We start from the raw sequence: 21,369 nt of genomic DNA on the forward strand, positions 1-21,369 counted from the left end.
AGCTCATTCCATACACTTACCAACCTCTGAGTGAAAAGGTTGCCCCTTAGGTCTCTTTTATATCTTTCCTCTCTCACCCTAAACCTATGCCCTCTAGTTCTGGACTCCCTCACCCCTGGGAAAAGACTTTAACTATTTATCCTATCCATGCCCCTCATGATTTTATAAAGCTCTATAAGGTCACCCCCTCAGCCTCCAACACTCCAGGGAAAACAGCGTTAGCCTATTCAACCTCTCCCTATAGCTCAAGTCCTTCAACCCTGGCAACATCCTTGTAAATCTTTTCTAAACCTTTTCAAGTTTCACAACATCCTTCCAATAGGAAGGAGACCAGAATTGCACGCAATATTCCGACAGTGACCTAATCAATGTCCTGTATAGCTGCAACATGACCTCCCAAGTCTGTACTCAATACTGTGACCAACAAAGGAAAGCATACCAAAGACCTTTTTCACTATCCTGTCTACCTGCGACTCCACTTTCAAGGAGCTATGCACTCCAAGGTCTCTTTGTTCAGCAACAAGTGTATAAGTCCTGCTAAGATTTGCTTTCCCAAAATGCAGTACTCCACATTTATCTGAACTAAACTCCATCTGCCACTTCTCAGCCCATTGGCCCATCTGGTCCAGATCCTGTTGTAATCTGAGGTAACCTTCTTCGCTGGCCACTATTTTGGTGTCTTCAACAAACTTACTAACTATACCTCTATACCTCTTATGGTCACATCCAAATCATTGATATAAATGATGAAAAGTAGAGGACCCAGCACCGATCCTTGTGGCACTCCACTGGTCACAGGCCTCCAGTCTGAAAAACAACCCTCCACCACCACCCTCTGTCTTCTACTTTTGAGCTTGTTCTGTATCCAAGTGGCGAGTTCTCCCTGTATTCCATGAGATTTAACCTTTCTCACCAGTCTCCCATGGGGAACCTTGTCGAACAGCTTATTGAAGTCCATATGAATCACATCTACCACTCTGCCCTCATCATGGATTTCAGTAGTTCAAGAAAGCCTAGGAAGAAGGAAGAAAACAAGGTAGAAAGGCAGAGAAGCACTTGGAGGGTACTCAAGAGCCTGAGACCTTGATATGTAAGAAATTGGAGATGTACAAGCAACCAGAATTGGATAGGTATATACAGTGTATATTGGAGGGTTGGAAGAAGTAACAGATAAGGAGGAGGGAGGCCTTGGAAGGATTGAAATGCAGGATGCAAATTTTGGTGAAAAGAAGTTGCTCGATCAGAATTCAATGGAGGTAGCGAGCACAATGACGTGCATAGAGTTGCGACAGACTCAGTGGAATTTTGCATGATCTCAAGTTTCCAGAGATTAGAATTTGGGAGACCAGTAGTATGTGTTGAAATAGTAATACATGGTAAAGAAGGCATAATTAAGGTTTATTGCATCAGATGAGCTGTGAAGATATTGAAATTAGGTAATATGTCAGAAATAGAAATGGGTCATTCTTGAGATGGGACAAATATGAGATTGGAAAATCATCAGAGCCAAATGTGACCAACCCTGTTATGCACACACTGGTTTATTGTCAAACAATTGGCATGGGAAGGATGGAGTTGGTAGCTGAGGAACAGAATTTGAAGTGGGACTGAAAACAATGGTTTCAATCTTCCAATTATTGGATCAAATTTCTGTTTTATGTGATACTTGATGTTGGACAAGCAGACTGATAACTGAGCAACTGGGGAGGAGTTGAGAAGATGGTTGTGCAGTAGGGCTAGGTGTCATAAACATTTATGTGAAAACTAAAGATGTTCTAAGAGGATGCCATTGAGGGGCAACATATTGATGAGAAATAGGAGTGGGCCAAGCATTAATCTGTGGGGGCCACCAGAGCTAATGGTGAAGGAGCAGGAAGAGAAGCTATTGTAAGTGATTTTCTGTCTATGATTAGATAAATGAACCAGGTGCAAGCATTTCCGACAAGGCCAAATGAGTAGACTTAAGGATGGTGTGCTAAATCATGTCAAAACTTACTCAGAAGTTGATAAGAATGAGGAGGAATAATCTTTGTTTATTCATTCATGGGATGAGGGCATCACTGGCTAGGACAGCATTTATTGCCTATCCCTAATTGCTCAGAGGGCAGTTAAGAATCAACCACATTGCTGTGGGGAAGGAGTCACATCTAAGCCAGGTAAGGACAGCAGTTTCCGCTTCTAAAGGACACGAGTTAACCAGATGGGTTTTTTCAACATGGTCATCGTTAGACTCTGAATTCCAGATTTTTATTGAATTCAAATCTGCAATGGCAGGATTCCAACCCAGGTCCCCTTAATGTTACCTAGGTCACTGAATTGACAATGATACCACGAGGCCGTTGCCTCCAAGTTTACTTTTGCCATATCATATAGGATATTATTTGTGATATTATAGTTGTGATAGTGGCAGAACCCTGATTATAGTGATTTAAACATGGTTTAGTTCCATAAGAAGTCTATTCACTCTGAACTACTTGTAATTTCTGTGAAGGCTAATAACCTAAATAATGTTTGAATTCCAGTGATTGACTGGAAGGATTGGAAAGATTTCAAGTTATAAGGCTTTTATTGTTACAAAATAACGATAACACAGTTGAAATAGTTCAGTAGATAGCATTATCCAGGAGCCAGTACAAATACATTCTCAGCTCCTGATGGCCTACCTCACTTTTCTTTTTCCAGCCAGATTACTTTTAATCTCCAAACTGATTTTGGTAGTGAGGATTACCTGGAGATTCCTTCCACTAACTAAAGCTAGATTAGTCTTACAGCCTTGTTTATATCTCCTCAACCTGGCATCTTTTGCATTCTGCACGATGGACAATAGAGATGGGCTGCTTCTAAACCATTTCTCTCTCAGTCTCTTGCAAAATAACTGCACCTGTAATATTTAGTGATAGCTCAAGATACCTGTAAACCGATCCTACAATGGCTTCCTAAGGACCTCTGCCTTCCAAAACCTATCTCCATGGCTGTGTGAATCATGTGGGCCTTGTATTCAGATAGATAATGTCCAGGCCTCCAGCTCCATTCTATTAAATAGATCATCCAAAATATAATTATTTATAAAACCTGACATTCCTAATGCTACCCTGTGGAAACTAATTATCTACCTATGGCACACCTTGTCTGCAGGTGTGAATATTTTGCCCAATATGACAATCCAATCCGCCTTTTAATCTTTAACAACTATATTATGCAAACTTGTTATCAGTCAGGTTTCAAAAAAGGCCCCATGAATCCTTCATTCCTCTATTTTACACAAAATTGAATGGACGGATCCAAAACAAAAGTGTTACGAACTTCATATTTCTGACACTTTTTAAAAGATATATTGGTATTTATCATCCATATGTTAGGAAGAATACCACGGAATTCTGGCATATGTTACAATATTTATGTTGAACTATTCTGGACAATGTATCTATTTTTGCAAGTTATTTAAATTGCACGAAGTGGTAGGGAGTTTTTTGTAATTATAAAAATTTACAAAGCAACTTATTTGATGAAGAAATGTTTCTCTCCTTCACGTTAATGTTAAAGGACACTTTGATTTAAATTTAAAATTGCAAGTCTTAACCTCCGTCTAGATCACACCAGCTCCAGGAAAGCTTTATTTCTTATTAAATGTCAAAAAATGTCTTGTTTGTGTAATTTCGACTTCAGTGTCTGAAGAAAATGTCACTTTAATCATTTAGGTGCCTGGTCACATTTTAGATTTGTTGAGTAGAGCAGAAATACAAGTTGAAAATTTCAATTCTTCATAGATCTGTCAGTTTGAATTTAGCTTCTTATGCACCAGATTTGTTTTTGTGTGGGAGAATACTATCTGCTCCTGTAAAGTGGCTGCTTCTGTTGTCTTTTCTTCTAGGTATCTCCCTCATTTCATCACTGGAGATTTTGATTCGATTAAACCGGAAGTAAAAGAATTTTACAAAGTCAAGGTAAAACCACAGCAAACCTTTAGTTTATCTTTAAGTAGATGACCAGTTATAAAGTATTGAACAATATTTAGTCACTGTTTACATTGAATAGGCTCTAAATGTTTTTAATTTGATCATGAATCTAGTTTTTCATTGATAAGATATTTGACTGTTTACCAAGAAAGGAACAGCCACTGTTAACAATTGGAAATGATTTATTGTGTATCTAATTTTTTTAAAAAATCTTCTGACTTGATTAAACATTATAACAAGGAATGTGGTAGATTGAAGTTGGTGAAGAACATGTTTGAACACGTTATTATGCACCTGTAACAGTTTACTTTTGGCTGTTCTGGTAAGAAGAAGGTGGAGTAAGGCTCCTGAGCCCGAATCCTGTCTGCTTTTCTTTCGCTTCTTTCTTTTTGCCTCTTTCCTTTTTTTTATCTTCTATTTTATTTTAATTACCTCTTGGTGAAGAGCTTGGTCACGGTGCCAGCGGTGAGTGGATCCAGCAGCATGGATTTATGGTGGTACCACTGGAGGTGAGTTTGGATTCCCTGCAGAATCTGCATCCAGCACAGCTTCATGGAGGTGGCAGCAGAGGTGAGTTTGGGCCCAGTATGAGATCAGGCGGCATCGACAGTGGCTTCATCAGTGAAGAAGGCCCAAAACAGACTCATAGTGGCAGAGTCGAGTTTGGGTCAGTGCAGTACCTGTAGCATCAGTGGGATCTGCATTAGTGAAGTCCAACAAGGACTCATAGTGGTGAGGGGTCGGTAGAGGAGAGATGGCACTGAAGAGTGGGTGACTTTCGTTCCAGTGGTGGCGATGCAGTGAAGCGGACTCATGCCTGGCCACCAGGTCCGTGGCCCATGATGGTCCACTTAACAGAAGGGACTGTAAAGTTGGATACTTTCTTCATTTCTTCATTTTTCTGCCGTTATATTCTATGTCTTGGTTTATTTTTCTGAGTTTTAAGATGGCTCCGGAGAGTGTTGACGCTGTACAATGCTTTTCACTGTACTTTGTAAAAAAGATACATGTGAATATAGTTAAATTAAATCCTAAATGTTGCTTTGCTGTCAGCAAAATCTGAAGGTATGCAATCAAACAGCTATTTGTCATTATCAGTATTTTATGCACTTGATCTTTGCAAATGAGGGAATGTATTTGTGATAAATTCACAGAATTATATTGCAAGAAATCCACTTTTCAGATACTACATTTTAGTAAAATTGGATTTTGTATACCTCTTATGATGAAATTATAAAATTGAAAGAGCCCATTTATTGTAACAGATGCTACAAGAAATCTGGGCTTGAATAATGAGAAAACTTAACACAAATTCAGAAAAGCGCAGAAAACATAAATTGAAAATGGGGGTGCGAATCTTGCACCAAAATCATAATATGTTTAATATAAGAAGGTCATCAAGAAAATCTCTAGCCAAACAGGCAACACAGAATGCAACTCCACATGGAGTTAGCAGTGATTTATGTAACTCTCCAAGAGTCTATTATGTTGTACGATGCTTTTTAATAATAATTAAAGCAATCAAAATTGCTTACTTTTAGTTAATGGAAAACCATGATAACTATCTCCTGCCACTTTTTAAATAAAGTTCAAATTACAAGGTGGGGGTGGGGTTGTGGAGGAGAGTGTGCGCAGTGATCAGCAAATTAGTGTTTAAATCTCCCAAGAGATCCATGGAAAAATTGATGGTGGGGTAACTAAATTAGAGAAGATTTGCTCATTTGTACAGCAGAGATAGAAGGCCTAAGGAGCTACTTCTTCGACCTTCAGTTCTTCTCTCCCACACTTACTTGAAAGAATCTCTTGAGTGGAAGGGCAGCAAGACCAGGAGATGGGAAGCATGTGATTGGAAGAGCAGGAGCAGTTATTCTGACTGGTGCACTGCTGCCATCACCAATCACTTGGAAAGGGCATCAATTTGAAGGGAGAAATGGCTCATTTGCAATCCACTATCTCTCTTTTCAGTTGTTGTGTCCAGTTAGTACTAGTTTCAGACCCTATAATTTTCAAGGAGTGAAGCCCACATTGTGCAAATTGCTTGTCAACATTTCTGTCTACATTCCCTGTTCTCATGGCACTCTGTCAGGTAAGTCTGCTCCTTAAAAGTATTTCCTTTCTCCTTCATTTAGAAGACCTGGCATTGTTTACAACAAATTTTGTAGAGCATGTTGCATTATTTACATCTAAATGTTTCTATTTGTATTTGCAATTTTCCCTGAGTTCGTGTTTTGTATTATTTATAAATCTTTTAAATGTTTGAATGTTTCACATTGTTTGTCAGTATTTGGCGTTGCTTGTGTTCTCACTTAGTGCTAGTCTTTTTGATAAATCAAAGGATACAGTGTCGGCACTACGTACAGGAAAGATATGATGCATTGGAGATACTGCAAATGGGATTCACTAGAATGGTTCAGGTATGAGAAACTTCAGCTCTGAGGGTAAATTGAAGAAATTGGAACCGTCCTCCCTGCTGAGAAGAAGGTTGAGAGAAGATCTGTTTGAGATTTTCAAAATGATGACTGGGTTAGGCAGAATAGATAGAGTGAAGCTGATTTTACTTGTAAAAGAGACAAGGAAAAGAGTTCAAGTGATGTGTAAACAAAGCAAGGGTGATGAGGTGCAGTTCCTTCAGCTTGGGTTGAGCTTTGCTGGAGCAGTGCAATGAGCTTAAGTCAGATGTTGGTGGGGGAACACAGTGGGGTGTTGAAGTACAGGATTATTTTTTACGGTCAGGAGTAAATGTTGCACAAAGTGATCACCCAGTCTGTGTTTTGTCTCCCTGGTGAAGAAGAGAACACTCTGTGAGCAGGGAATACAGTAGACTAGATTGAGCAAAGTGCATATATGTTGTGTGCTTCACTGGGAAAATATACCTGGGGCCTTGGATAGTGAGGAAGGAGGGGGTAAACAGGAAGGTGTTTCACCTTGTGCGATTTCATGGCAAAGTGCCATGGGGATAGGGGAGGTTTTGACAGTGGAGGAAGAGGTTGGCCTGGAGAGACTGGATGCCTATGAAATGCTGACAAGGGAGGGAAGGGAAGTATGTATCTGGTGGTGGAATCCTGGTGGAGGTGACAGAAATGGTGGTTTATAATCCTTTGGATACAGAGACTGGTGGGATAGAAAATGAAGACTAGAAATGGGGACCTGATTGTTGTTGTGGGAGGGAGTCTTAGTGGATTGGACACAGCTAAGGACCCTGTCACCCACACTGGCGGGGAATCCTTGGTTGAGGAAAAGAAGAGAGGAGTTGGAGATGGACCAAGTGAAGGTGAGGGTAGGGTGGAAACTGGAAGTGAAATTGATTAATTTTACCAATTCTGAAGGAGTGAGGGAAGCAGCACCAGTGATGTCATTGATATATCAAAGAAAGAATTCTGGGTAGAGACCTGGGCAGGACTGGAAAAAGAATGTTCCAAGTACCCCACAAAGAGACAGGCATAACTGGGGCCCATGCGGAAACCTATGGCCACCCCTCTGACCTGAAGAAAGTGAGAGGAGTTAAAGGAGAGGTTACTCAAAGTGAGGACGAGCTCAGCCAGGCAAAGAATGGGTGATGGTGGATGGGAACAGTTCAGACTTTGTTTTTCAAGGAAGAAGCTGAGAGTTGGGGATAATGGTGGTGCAGAGGGAATCCCTGTTTATGATGAAGAGGAGGTGGCTGGTGCTCAGAAGCTGAAAACTTATGCTTTGTGTCAGTTTCAAAATATCCAGTTTACAGCAGGATGCCACCTCTGGACACACAGTCCCAGCCTCTCCCTTGTCAGTATTACTCCAGAACCTTTCCTTCCAGGGCACCCAGGAACACTCCTCCTCCACCTCAACTCCATCTCCTCATGGTGACTTCCCATGCAATTGCAGAAGGTGCAACACTTCCCCATTTACTTCCTTCCTCCTCACCATCCAAGAGTCCAGAAACACCTTTGAGATGAAGCAGCAATTTACCTGCACATCATCCAATCTAGTCTACTGTGTTCCATGTCCACAATGTGGATATGAAGCGCAGACTCAGCGACCGTTTTGTTGGATGCCTGCGTTCTGTCCGTCAAAATGACCCTGAGCTTTCAATTGTCTCCACTTCAACACACCACCCCAGTCACTGGTCAATATCTTTGTCTCAGGTTCCCTGCGGTGCTCCTGCAAAGCTCAGAACAAGCTGGAAGAATTCCTCATCTTCTGCTTAGAGATCTTACAGCCTTCAGGACTCAATGTCACATTTAACAACTCTAAAGCATGACTATTACCTATCTCCACACCCCAGGTCCTGTCCTGAAATGGAATGCTTTTAGCAAAGCCAACCCATTTTCAACCACTCAGCATTGCAATTGTCAGTTATCTAGCTTCCCCTTTTCTCTGTTTTACCATCAATAACCCATCATCTACCCACCTTTCTCTCTGTCTGAGCTCTCTCTCCATCTATATGCTCACTCTTCTCCTTCCCACTCCTCCTTCCTCCGTCAGCAATATAAATGCCACATTTTCGTAGCTGCTGTCAATACTGAAGAAGGACTCGAAGCCTTAACTCTGTATTCTCTGCACAGAAAGTGCAGATCTGCTGAATTTCTCCAGCATTTTCTGTTTGTATATTGGAAGCATTACCAGGGTTATGACGCTCAATGAATTAACTATTTCTATAAAATAATATGGGACTTTTATATGACTAGGATGCTGCTGTTCCAAGGGGTTCCGATATTTGCCTCATTAAAACATGGATGAGGATATGAAGAGATGCATCAGTCTGGAGAGAAAAAAACTGAAGTACAAAATATATGTCAATTAAACCATTTGTTATCTGATCATTAGCTGAAGAATCACAATTAATTTGCTTATGTTCCATTTGTTTCATTGTTGACCTGTTTATCAGCACTTACTTTAAATACACATTTTGAAGAGAAATAAACATAAATTTGCAGAACAGAACAACACTATGCTGGAGGGTTTTAATTGTTTGCAATTTTTTTTAAACAAAGGGATTGCAGAAATAAGTCCTGTTCCCAGTAAATTGCTTTAACCCAAGTAGCTGGAATTTTAATGGGGATGAGAAGTGGGTAGCCTCATTATAATGTCACTGGACTAATCAACAGAGCGATCTATCCTCGTTCTCTAACGGCACAACTTCAAATCGCAGCATTACAACTAGTCGAATTTAAATTAATAAAATCAATTAATAAAATCTGGTCGTGAAAACTACTGTCAGTAACTATTGTCAATTAGCATAAAAAATTTTGTTCACTTCGTTGAAGGGGGAATAAAAGGTGTGTCATCCTTACCTGGTCTGGACAGCGTATGTCACTAGACCTATAATGTGATTGACTCTCAACTGCCTGTAGAAATGGCCTCACAATCTATTCAGTTCAAGAGCAGTTAGGAAAGCTGACAATTACTGGTCTTGCTAGTAACACCAATTTCCCATGAGTGAATCAATAATTTATTTTGGAAATGAAGGAAGGGACATTTATTTATTATAATTCACAAACATATTTATAGGTTCTAAGTTAGATTTCATGCATTCAACTTTTAGTATTTGTATTGCCTTATCTAATTAAAGAAGGAAGCTCTTCAAAAACAGTTCAACGCAACCACAGAAAGTATGTTAATACCTGACTGCATCACTTAAAGGAGTCAGTGAAAATGAAAAATGACCCCCAGAAACCATAAAAATGGAACCCTATAAAAACAGCAGTCATGGAGAAAATGTAAGTACAGCCCTTGCAAAGCAAAACAAACTGTTGCTTTTCGATTCTGTTTAGCTTTCGGCTGTATTAGGAAGGCAGGTGTCTGTTGTTCATCCTTAGTTGCTGTAAGATTATAATGGGCCTGTTTGAATTGCTGAGCCTTGGTTTGATAAAACCGTGGTCACTTACGAGATCTGTTAAGAGGCAACCATTTTGGTGTAGACTGAGGTCACATATAGACCAGAGTGAGTAATGATGAAAGTCTTCACTCCCTAATGGACATTGTGCCAGCTAGATTTTTTGTCACTATGAGTGCTTCATGATTTATTCTCCTGATAATATCTTTTTTTTTTAGATTTTTGTTTGAGAAATAACTGCACAGAGGCCGGTATCCTGTCACCAAGTCACCCTTTATTTACTTTTGCACAGTACACTGGCTGTGACCAGCCAGCTTGGAGTCAGTCCCCTGAACCGAGGAGATTCTAAATCTCCTGATTTTTTTCCGCATCAGTGGAAACAGGCCCAGGCAAGAGCAGTGGAAGAGACCAGGTATAGGTAGGCCCAGACAAAGCCCAGGCTGCAGTGGTGGGAGCAGGCCCAGGCTGCAGTGGTGGGAGCAGGCCCAGGCTGCAGCAGCAGCAGTGTGGTGGTGGTAGCTGCCTGTGCAAATTAGCACATTTTTAAATTAAAGGAAATAAACAAAGAAAACCCAGAAAACAAAACAATAAATCTCCTGATTATTTTGGTCAGCCAGGGCTTTGATTGAGTAGGAGAATCGATGTTTCGGGCATGAGCCCTTCTTCAGGAATTCCTGAAGAAGGGCTCATGTCCGAAACGTCGATTCTCCTGCTCCTTAGATGCGGCCTAACCTGCGCTTTTCCAGAAACACATTTTCAGCTCTGATCTCCAGCATCTGCAGTCCTCATTTTCTCCTCGGGCTTTCTGATTGGCCCAGGTTGACAACCCCAACCTATGAGCTTGAGGTTAACAAGATGTACCTAGTTCCAGTCAGTTTGTATTTTAAGAAAAACCTACATACGATTTCTCTTATGATCCCCTCTGCTATTTGAACTCTTGTTCTCCAAATTAATTTTTCCAAGACCACTATCTTGCTTAGATCAAGAGTGTAGCTAGTGCATTACTGAATTCCACTTTCAGGCAGTAAGTTTCAATAACAGTTTATCAAGCTTTTTCTTTCTAACTTGGGCTCTCTATTATGGTTGCACAGTTGGTATTATTTCCTGTTTTATTGCCTGTGCCTAGTTTCCCTAATAAGATTGCAATAGATGTTCTCTTGAACCATTGTAGAGTCATGCTGTTGTACCTGCCAAAGTCTTATTAGGTGAGAAATTGCATTATCTTAAAGCAACGGCATAGTAGGAGCGATATTCCTATCCACATCAAGGTGGTGTGTAATAGGAGGGAAGTTTGGAGGCCATCGTGTCCCTATGATCTTGTTATTTCCTAACTTTCTTGATAGAGATACAGGGTTGAAGAAATTGCTGAAGTGCAATCCTGCGTGGAAGTTGATTTGACAATTGGAATTAAAATTTAGCCAAACTGATATTATGCCTCATTTGCCTTATACATGGTGAACAATAAGTTATTGTTGTTGTTCTGCTTGAAGTGCCAGCCTAACTGATTAATATCTCCTGAGGCTTTTTCAATCTGCTGCAATGCAGTCGACACCACAGTAAAGCTGCAACCGCTCCTGTTAGTCGCTCAAACTCAACTGTTTATTCGTACACAGATATAAGTTCAACTCAAAAAACATTCTAACTAAAACTCCACCGATAACTATTATGTCTGTGGGAAAGTGACATACTTCAAATTGATTCCAGTAGAAATACAAGCTAATTTTAAACTTCAATTCAATTCTTTAATTACCACCCCCATGAATAATTTCTTATACACCTCTTTTTTTGGTAGAACAAGTCAAATTGCAGAAACATTAATCCTCTTTTTCTGTCTACAGATGCTGCTGGACCTGTTGTGTTTCTTTCACTAGCTTTTAATTTTATGTTTCAAATCTCCAACATTTGCAATACCTCTCTTTTGAATAAATTCTATCTCTAATGGAGTTATATAATTCTTTCCCATTATTACTTGCTTTTACCTACTTTTCAAGATATAATCACAGACTCCCTGACTCTACCAAAAAGTTCAGAAATGATTCACTGATTGTTCAAGTTTTTTTTCAATCAAGTCCATCTTGTAATATCAGCACAGATTAGATTTTAACTGTAATTAACATCTTTGAATTGCATTTACCTTGATGTTGCTTATCAGTTTTGCAATCAGGCATAATCTTTCTACAATTGACTGTTTAATTCCTAGTTTTAAAAATTGTGCAAACAAACATACGACCAAAATATTCAGAAGCAGAATTAAGCCATTCAGCCTATCAAGTCTGTTCTACTGTTCAGTCATGGCTGATATGTTTCTCAATCTGATTCTCCTGTAACCCTTGATCCCTTTACTCATCAAGCACCTATCTGTCTCTGTGCTAAATATACTGGAAGACTTGGCATTCACAGCCCTCTGCAGTAATGAGTTCCACAGAGCCACCTTTGATTGAAGAAATTTCTCCTCATCTCAGTTCAAAAAGGTCATCCTTCCACCCTGAGGCTATGGCCCCAGATTCTTGTTTCTCCTATTGTTGGAAATATCTTTGTCACGTCCATTTTATTCAGGCCTGTTTATACGCTGCAATAGAGCTAGGGTTCATTTCAATGATATCCCACTCATTGCTCTAAACTTCATTGAGCACAGACCCAGATTCCTTAACCTTCAGCAGAGGTGTTATGTCAGCCATTTCCAGTCCTCACGGACCCTCATTGACTCCAGTAATTCCCGAAAGATTACCATCAGTACCTCTATAACCACCTCAGCTATTTCCTTCAAAACTTTGTGATGTAGTCCTTCCAGTCCGGGTGATTTATCCACCTTCATACTTTTCAGCTTTGAATGTCGAAGAAATTGGTCACAGCAACTCCAGCAGCAGTTATTAATAGTTTGCAGTTCATGGTATTGGCTTGAGCCCTTCCCTCCTGAAATGTTTGCTGTTACTTCTGTCTAGGTAAAAACAATGACTGCAGATGCTGGAAACCAGATTCTGGATTAGAGTGGTGCTGGAAAGCACAGCAGTTCAGGCAGCATCTGAGGAGCAGGAAAATCGACGTTTTGGGCAAAAGCCCTTCATCAGGAATATAGGCAGAGTGCCTGAAGAGTGGAGAAATAAATGAGAGGAGGGTGGGGGTGGGGAGAAAGTAGCATAGAGTACAATAGATGAGTGGGGGAGGGGATGAAGGTGATAGGTCAGGGAGGAGGGTGGAGTGGATAGGTGGAAAAGAAGATAGGCAGGTAGGACAGGTCATGGGGACAGTGCTGAGCTGGAAGTATGGAACTGGGGTGAGGTGGGGGAAGGGGAAATGAGGAAACTGTTGAAGTCCACATTGATGCCTTGGGGTTGAAGTGTTCCAGGGCGGAAGATGAGGCCTGTGTTTTTCATTCGTCTGATAAATCGGAATATAGTTTTAAAACCAGTGGTCTGAGAAAAAAAATCTTAGGTGGAATGCCTGACACAGGCTGAAAAACATGATGGGAAGTTCAAGCTGGATACTATAACTCATATCTCATGTTTGTGATTTCTATACTTTTACGAGGTTATATTTCTATAATTGACTTAGAGGTGCTGGTCCTGGACTGGGGTGGACAAAGTTAAAAATCGCACAACACCAAGTTATAGTCCAAATGGTTTAGTTGGAAGCGCTGGCTTTCAGAGTGCCGCTCCTTCATCAGGTGGTTGTGAAGAAATATGTATAATTAATATTCACAACCACATATTTGGATAAGTATTAATAAGCTTAAATCTAAATTACGATTCTTCCAAACATTTCAGTTTCTTTTGGGATTGCTTATCTTCAAGGTTCCTTTGCTGCAGCAATGAATCACATCTCAAGAATTGTAGACTCCCACTGTGTTCAAATTATTAAAATATGCAGTTTAGTGCATTAACTAAGGATGTACTTGTGAAGGAATAGAAGAAATAAGACCTCGTCTGAAAAACTGAACATATTGCGCAAAGAAGAAACACAAAAATAATATTCAACAATCTATACTCATACATAATTTGATATTTTCTTTTGATCAGCAACTGTCTTTGAATGCCTTTTGATACATAAGATGTTAGATGGAATTACAACAAACACATGAGTTATTCAGAGGAAAATGCTGCATTTCATATATTTGTGTTATTGCAGTCAGCAATTAACGCACTTTGCTTTCAGACTCAAATTCAGACTCAATCATGTTCATGCAAACAGATGAGTGTGTGGTTTGTGGATATCTCTTCTGCTCACCCTCTCGATTGTAGCTAGGCTGGATAAAAATGCAATAAAAACATGGAAAATTGGAGTAGGAGAAGACCACATGACTCATTGTGTCTGGTGAAGCATTCAATATGATAACGGCTGATCACGATCCTTGATATTACTCTACTGCCAGATCTCCACATTCGTTGATTCTTCAAGGGACTAAATATCTACTAACCTTAAGTACATACATTGAATGATGAGCAACCACACCCTATTGGATACAGAATTTTCAAGGCGCACAACCCTTTGAATAAAGAAATGCCTTCTCATCTCAGTCCAAAATGATTGACCCTGTACCTTGAAATGGTGTCCCCTTGTGTTTGATTCCCCAGACGCAGAAATGTGTTTCAACATTTATCCTGTTAAACCCTTTTAGAATCTTCATTTTTTTGAAGATTCACCTCATTCATCTAATCTCCAGAGAATGTAGATACAGTGTACTCAGCCTGTCATTATAGGATAGCCCTATGACTTTAGAGTTTAGATCAGAGTGATGCTGGAAAAGCACAGCAGGCCAGGCAGCATCCGAGGAGCAGGAAAATCGACGTTTCGGGCAAAAACCCTTCATCAGGAATAGAGGAACTCTATGACCTTAGAGGCCAATTGAGTGAACCTTTGCAGTACTGCCTCTAATGCACTATAACCATCCTTAAATGTAAACATCCAAATTGCACTCAATATTCTAGTATTCCACCAAATCCTATGCAATTGTAGCATGACCATTCAGTCCATTGAGTCCACACTGGCCCTCTGAAGAGCATCCCCTCCCCCAACCCTGTTACCCTGTATTTCCCATGTCCAATGAACCTAGCTTGTACATCCCTAGACACTATGGGTAATTTAGTATTGCCAATCCACCTAGCCTATACATCTTTGGACTGAGGGAAGGAACTAGAGTACTGGAAGAAACTCGCACAGAACTGTGGAGAATATGCAAACACTTCACAGACAGCCACCCGAGGGTGGAATTGAACAGGGTCCCTGGTTTTGAGAGACAGCAGTGCTGATCATTGAGCCACCGGGCTGCCCCAATCAATCAGCATCCTTTTCCCTTTTAGTGTAAATTGTTGTGAAGATTTGAAAGTTTTCATTCTTGTATTTGTCCAATGTGGATAAGATAAAACAGTATGTCATCTTTTCAGCAATATACACGTTCTGTGCTTCCAAGAGACTGTTAAATTAATATGCCTTTTGCCCAAACAACTGTGACTTTTGTTATGATAATGGAACTTGGACCAAATGTGGTCTGTAGAATCCAATGACTGTTTGTTTAGTGTTTTATGCATTCATTTTGATTTTTTTGTCCTTTCTTCTCCAAACAAATAACATAAAGAGCTCACCAGCATGAAACATTTTAGTTGTACTTTATTGAGCATTTGAAAATGTCTATTTTTTCACATTTTTTGTGTGCCTTTTCTTGTAACTGACAATTGTTCACAAAGGAAATTAATTCTCTTGCCAGGTTTCTAAAATTGCTCAAAAATCAGTTATTAAGAATGTATGTGAGCTGTCTGTGGTCACCTTTCAGATGTTTTTATACCTCCATGTGAGAATTACAAGGAGTAAATTATGTCATGACATTCATTTAGGGAGCTGGTGCATTTACTATGGACTGATTGGCTCCTTTCTGCTCAGATTCTGTGAATATTTTGGCTCAGTCCTTTGGGAATAATTGAGATAGGTAGCTCATGTGCTATCATTTTATAGCTGAAAGGTGGATCCATCTTTGACAGACAGACGTGGGGCTCTAGCAGGTTATAACCCAGTGCAAACCCAAAACAGAAAAAAATTGATCTGTTTCAGAATTGTATTTGACTCCTAGATCATGCTGAAGGATGTAATTATTAACAATAAAACCTTCCATCATATTCAAACTTCCCAACTCCAGTGTTAAATTTTACAAGGATACATTTATACTGCAGCCTTTGGTCTGGTAACAGTTGCTGAAGTGCTTATTTGAGCAACAAAGATGTCGATTTACATTGTGTTCCTCCTGTCAGGCGAGAGAATTGTCATACTTGGATGTATTTCTGTACAAAATTTCTCAACAGTACAATGTTTAAATATTTAAACTTTTAGCATGACAGAGCGATTATCCTCTTAAAAAATATTTGCCAAGATGATCTGAGGCCATAAAAAGCCCTAAATAAATCCAAATGTTCTTTATATTTATTTATATAAATACTAGAAAGTGAGGAGATTAAAATCCTTGCTGACTTCATTGTTTACATGGATGCATGATAGGTTTACAAAGCTCCTTGAAGATCCAAAACCCTTCAACCATTGTAAACCATTTTTCACACCATACACGGGTTGCATTACCTATAGTTTCAGACTGAAATGTTGTGTGACCATCGCCTACAGAGAGTCTGTTCGCTTCATTCTGAGATCAGTTGGGCCCTTATTCTTGTTGGAATTGATCTAAAGTTAAGATCACTTTGCAAAATTGGCATTGATGTAGTGTATACGGACCAACTTAATTATTGATTGTATTTTCAAACTCCATTTTTTTGCACTCGAAGAAGTAATCAACGCCCATACATCAGTGATTTAGAGGAGTACTTTATTGTTGGAAGGAATTGTCGACTTGTTCAGGAGACATTTGTTCAAAAAGCAACAAGCCGTTCTTCTTTTATCGTGTGGTTTGATGCCTTGCTTGATTTTGAGTTCATCAGGTTGAAAACAAAGTCAAGAACTATCTTCAAGCTCAGGCTTCAAATTAGCGCTCTATTTTATACTTTTGTACTAAATACAGCTATCCGTGGTAATCATAGACCAGACTTTCATCTTTTTAAGTAGGGACTGAACTAGCTGCTCCATATGTTTATGCTCATAGGTTCTTAAGAGTCTCTTAAGTTGTAGTGTAGTGTAATGGTCTGGTGTGTCCTAATTCTGCCCACAGTATGCTATTTATACACACTGATGATCAGACTTTGTGGCATCGTTCCAGGGTCCTAAACCATTGCACACCAGTTTCTTTAATGGCCTGATTAACACTCATCCTGGACAATGATGGGATTCAGCAATGGTGGGTCTAAGCAAAACAATGCTGGTCAGAAAGGAAGTGAAGTGAGTGCCGAGCTCATAGAAAGACAGAATTGGCTTGCTCCACACAAGTACCTAGTGGATCGAAATTTCTTAGCTGGCGAGGTTAATTATCCTCATTCTCATGCAACAAAAAACGCAGAAGCATTTACATAACAGACACCAGTTTTCAGCCAACTTGATACATGATATCAAGGAACTGTTATAAGCACTGGATACTGCAAAGGCTATGGATCCTGACAACATTCCGGCAATAATACTGAAGACTTATGTTCCATAACCTGCCGCAGCCCTTAGCCAAGCTGTTCCAGTACAGCTACAACACTTGCATCTATTCAATAATGTGGAAAATTGCTCAGATGTGTACTGTGCATTAGAACCAAGAATCCAAACTGACCAATTATCATCCATCAGTCTACACTTGATCATCTGTGATGTAATGGAAGGTGTCATCAATAGTGAACTTTGGTAGGAAGAATAGAGACGTAGACTATTTTCGAAATGGGAAAAGGCTTTGGAAATCGAAAGCGCAAGGGAACTTTGGAGGCCTAGTTTAGGATTCTCTTAAGGTTAACATGCAGGTTTAGATGGCAGTAGGAAAGCAAATGTAGTTTTAACATTCATTTTAAGAGGGCTAGAATACAAGAGCAGATATGTACTGCTGAGGGTGTATAAGGCTCTGGTCAGAATGCATTTGGAATATTGTGAGCAGTTTTGAGCCTCGTTTCTATGGAGTTGGAGGGGTCTATAGGAGGTTTACAAGAGTGATCCCGGAAATGAAAGGCTTGTCATATGAGCAGCAGTTGAGGACTTTAGTTCTGTACTGGGTGGAAATTAGAAGGATGATGGGGCCTGGATAGAGTGGATGTGGAGGTGATAATTTCAGAGTAATGGGGCAATCCTTCAGAAGAAGGCAATCCTTCTTCAGCCATTAATAAGAAGGTCAAAGGTTCTTCATAAGCAAGAAGATCAAAGGTTACAAGAAGACAGGAGGATAAAGTGGAGAAACATATTAATCATAATTGAGTGATAGAACAGACTTGATGGGACAAATGGCTTTTATGCTACGCTATCTTATGGCCTTATAGTGCTTTCAAGCAGCACTTGCTCAGCAATAAACTGCTCAATGACACTCAGCTTTGGTTCCGCCAAGCTAAGTAATCTCCTGACATCATTACAGCATTTGTTCAGATGTGAACAAAAGAATTTAAGAGATGAAGTGAAAGCGACGGCCCTTAACATCAAGGCCACAATGATCAAGTGTGGCATCAAGGAGCCGTAGCACCACTGGAATCAATGGGAGTCGGTTGAAAACCCCTCCACTGATTGGAGTTATGCCTGGCACAAAAGTTGGTTGCAGTTATTGAAGGTCAGTTATCTCAGCTCCAGGACATCTCTATAGGAGTTTCTCAGGGTGGTGTCCTTGGCCCATCCACCTTCAGCTGCATCATCAATGGTCTTTTCTCCATTGGGCTGAGGCAGTTCATGTCCAGGTGCAGCAGGATCTGCACAATATCCGGGCTTGGGCTGACAACTGGTAAGTAACATTACACCACACAAGTACCAGACAATAACCGCCTCCAACAAGAGAGAACCTAATCATTGCTTTTTGACATTCAGTGATATTAAGATTGCTGAATTGCCCATTATAGATATCCTGGGAGTTACCTTTGACCAGAACCTGAACTGGACAGCCAAATAGATACTATGAAAGTTGGCGGTTAAGAACCCCTCCTGACTCTTCAAAGTCTGTCCACCATGAACAAGGCATAAGTCATAAGTGTGATAAAATACTCTCTATTTCCTTGGGTAATTGCAACTCTAACTACACTCCAGAACCTTGATACCATTCAGGACAAAGCAGCTTACTTGATTAATACCACATCCATAAACATGTACACCCTCCGCCACCGATGCTCGGTGTCAGAAATACATACGTCTACTCAATGCACTGCAAAAATTTACCAAGTTCCCTAGACAGCATCTTTCAAATCAAATATCACTGCTATCTAGTGGGACAAGGGCAACAGATACATGGGAATGCCACCACCTGCAAGTTCCCATCCAAACCACTCATCATCCTGACTTGGAAAAATATCACCAATCATTCAAAATTACTGGTTCAAAATCTCCCTCCCTACTGGCATTGTGGGTCTACCCACACCAAATGATTGCAGTGATTGAAGAAGGCAGCTTCTTCCCAAGAGAATCCAGGAAAGGGCATTAAATGCTGGCCTAGCCATCATCACCAACCGGGATTCTGTGGTCATGCATGTCGTTGATGTTTGTACGTTTTTGCTTGCTACAAAACAACAGTATTGCAAAAACTAACTAATTGGTTGTGGTATGATTTTGACAGTTCTGAGCTTGTGAAATGCTTCTGATAAATGCAGATTTATTTCTTTAAATACACTCAATGTCTGATTGCTGTCACTGAGATCTCAATGCATTATTTTGAAGAATTATGAGAAAACTAAAGCATGATGAAGGTATTTGATTTCCCACTGCTGATTTTGGGGCGTGTTGTGATCACAGTTACTGAATATAGGCAGTCAATGTTTTGTAGCAACTTTTAGATAATTTAGTAAGTTTGTTAAGCAGTTAAATTATGATACATTGGCTAACTGGCCAAATAAAAGTATGCACCTATGACATTTGGGGATTGTTCAACAATGCCAGTGGACAAACAGGCTGTATGCAATGTGTTTGTCTTGTTAAAGTTGTAAAAGCAGCGTTATGCCTTCCACTGAGGTGTTAGGGAAATTTTCCCTGGGACTTTGTCCTTTTCTTCTGGTTTATCTTCCATCTCGAGAAGATAGCTCAATGAAGACCGCCTGATAAGGTTTAGCTGATGAAGACTGACAGACAGATGAGGACTGTCTGATGAAGACAGCTCGATGAGAACTGACTAATGAGGACTGCTGCCTACAAGGTTTGCATGATATGGATTTCCTGTGCTCTTCAGCCTTGCCCCTTGGTGATATACCCTAATTCCTGGGCAAACAGCTTGTGCTGACAATCAATTGTCTGAATCCTTTTGGCCAGTGATCATGATTCAGCTACTGATGACATTGAATGACTGTTGTCCCCTTGCCCACCTCCACTTGAACGTTAGCTTTTATTTTGTCTAAGAACAATGCCTACTTATTTTTGAAAACATAGCACTCATAATATGGTAGTTTGTCGCCCAATAAATCTTCTGTTTATATTTTAGCAAGGCTAATTACTAATGTAACACATGTAAATGAAGTGTCATGTTACACAAGAAATACGCAAAGTGCACAGGTTTAAAGGAGACCTTGTTAATTTTGCCTTCAGTTATTATCATTTAATGGTTTGTTCTTTCCTGGTTTAATTAATTGACAGCTGAATTAAGCTTTATTATGTCATAGGTGTTATGTAGAAAGAATCATAAAAATAGAAGACCTATTCTATCAACCTTTGATCAGACATTGACATTTGCCTGTGACAAAAATTTGAAACATGAGCTGTGGAAATTTGCATTTTTCCTATTGCTAGTGACTTGAGACTCAAGTGCTGAATGGCTTTAGAAGAAGTATAAATTATTCTTTTAAAGGCATGGTGCAATTACTTTGAAGTGAAAAGATTCATGGATTCGAATAACTTTAGTATACAGTGGAATTATCTTCTGCATAATGAAACCAGGGAAGTTAAGTTTCAATCAAGCACAGTTTTATCACTGAGTTTTAAATTGACTATTTCAATAAGTCATTTCTTACAGTTAGTAGGTTGCAGGATCTTGTGTCTTCTAATTTTTTTTCAACTGATTAATTTTATTTATATGAAAGTGTAGCGCTTTGTTGAAGCTCAAAGCACAACCTGTGGACCAGCAACTGCTGCAGGAAAGAACATGAATACCTGAGAAAAGAATGGAATCCGAGTGAATGCTTTTGTTAACCTTAGTACCTCTTTCCTGGTCAGAGTTTTTGGGTCCACACCGTATTTTACCAGGTGTTTATTTATTGTACAAAGATGGATCCACAAACATATTTGTAAGGTTAGCTAAGATGATAAGGCTCAATGCTTGCTGGAACAAGTCTGTTTGAGGCTAGTCCAGGTGAGAGGTGGAAATTATTCTTTTAGATCGAGGTGGGTTCTAATTTTAGGCTTGGACTTTATTTTTGTCATCTTTACAGAAACTAGTCAGGTCATTTCCTGATAGCATAGTCCAGACTCCAGAGAGGCAGCACATCTTCAAAAAAAAACTTGGTGTCTGGGAGTCAAATGCATGCTAGAGTCAGTGCTGCAGCCTTCTGAAACAGGGTCTGTCACTGCAACAGTGGGAGGTAGATTACA

At 39.8% G+C, this 21,369-nt stretch overlaps 1 protein-coding gene across 3 annotated transcripts in view; it reads left to right on the forward strand.

The window, feature by feature from the left end:
* Positions 1-21,369, forward strand: part of tpk1 (thiamin pyrophosphokinase 1) — a 374,891-nt gene that overhangs the window by 175,621 nt on the left and 177,901 nt on the right. For all 3 annotated transcript variants that reach the window (XM_060824853.1, XM_060824854.1, XM_060824855.1), the window contains one exon: positions 3,872-3,944. In XM_060824853.1, the coding sequence (XP_060680836.1) occupies positions 3,872-3,944 (73 nt within the window). The remainder of the gene's footprint in view (positions 1-3,871; positions 3,945-21,369) is intronic.

This window comes from Hemiscyllium ocellatum, chromosome 5, assembly GCF_020745735.1.
Source record: "Hemiscyllium ocellatum isolate sHemOce1 chromosome 5, sHemOce1.pat.X.cur, whole genome shotgun sequence".
NCBI classification, from domain to species: domain Eukaryota; kingdom Metazoa; phylum Chordata; class Chondrichthyes; order Orectolobiformes; family Hemiscylliidae; genus Hemiscyllium; species Hemiscyllium ocellatum.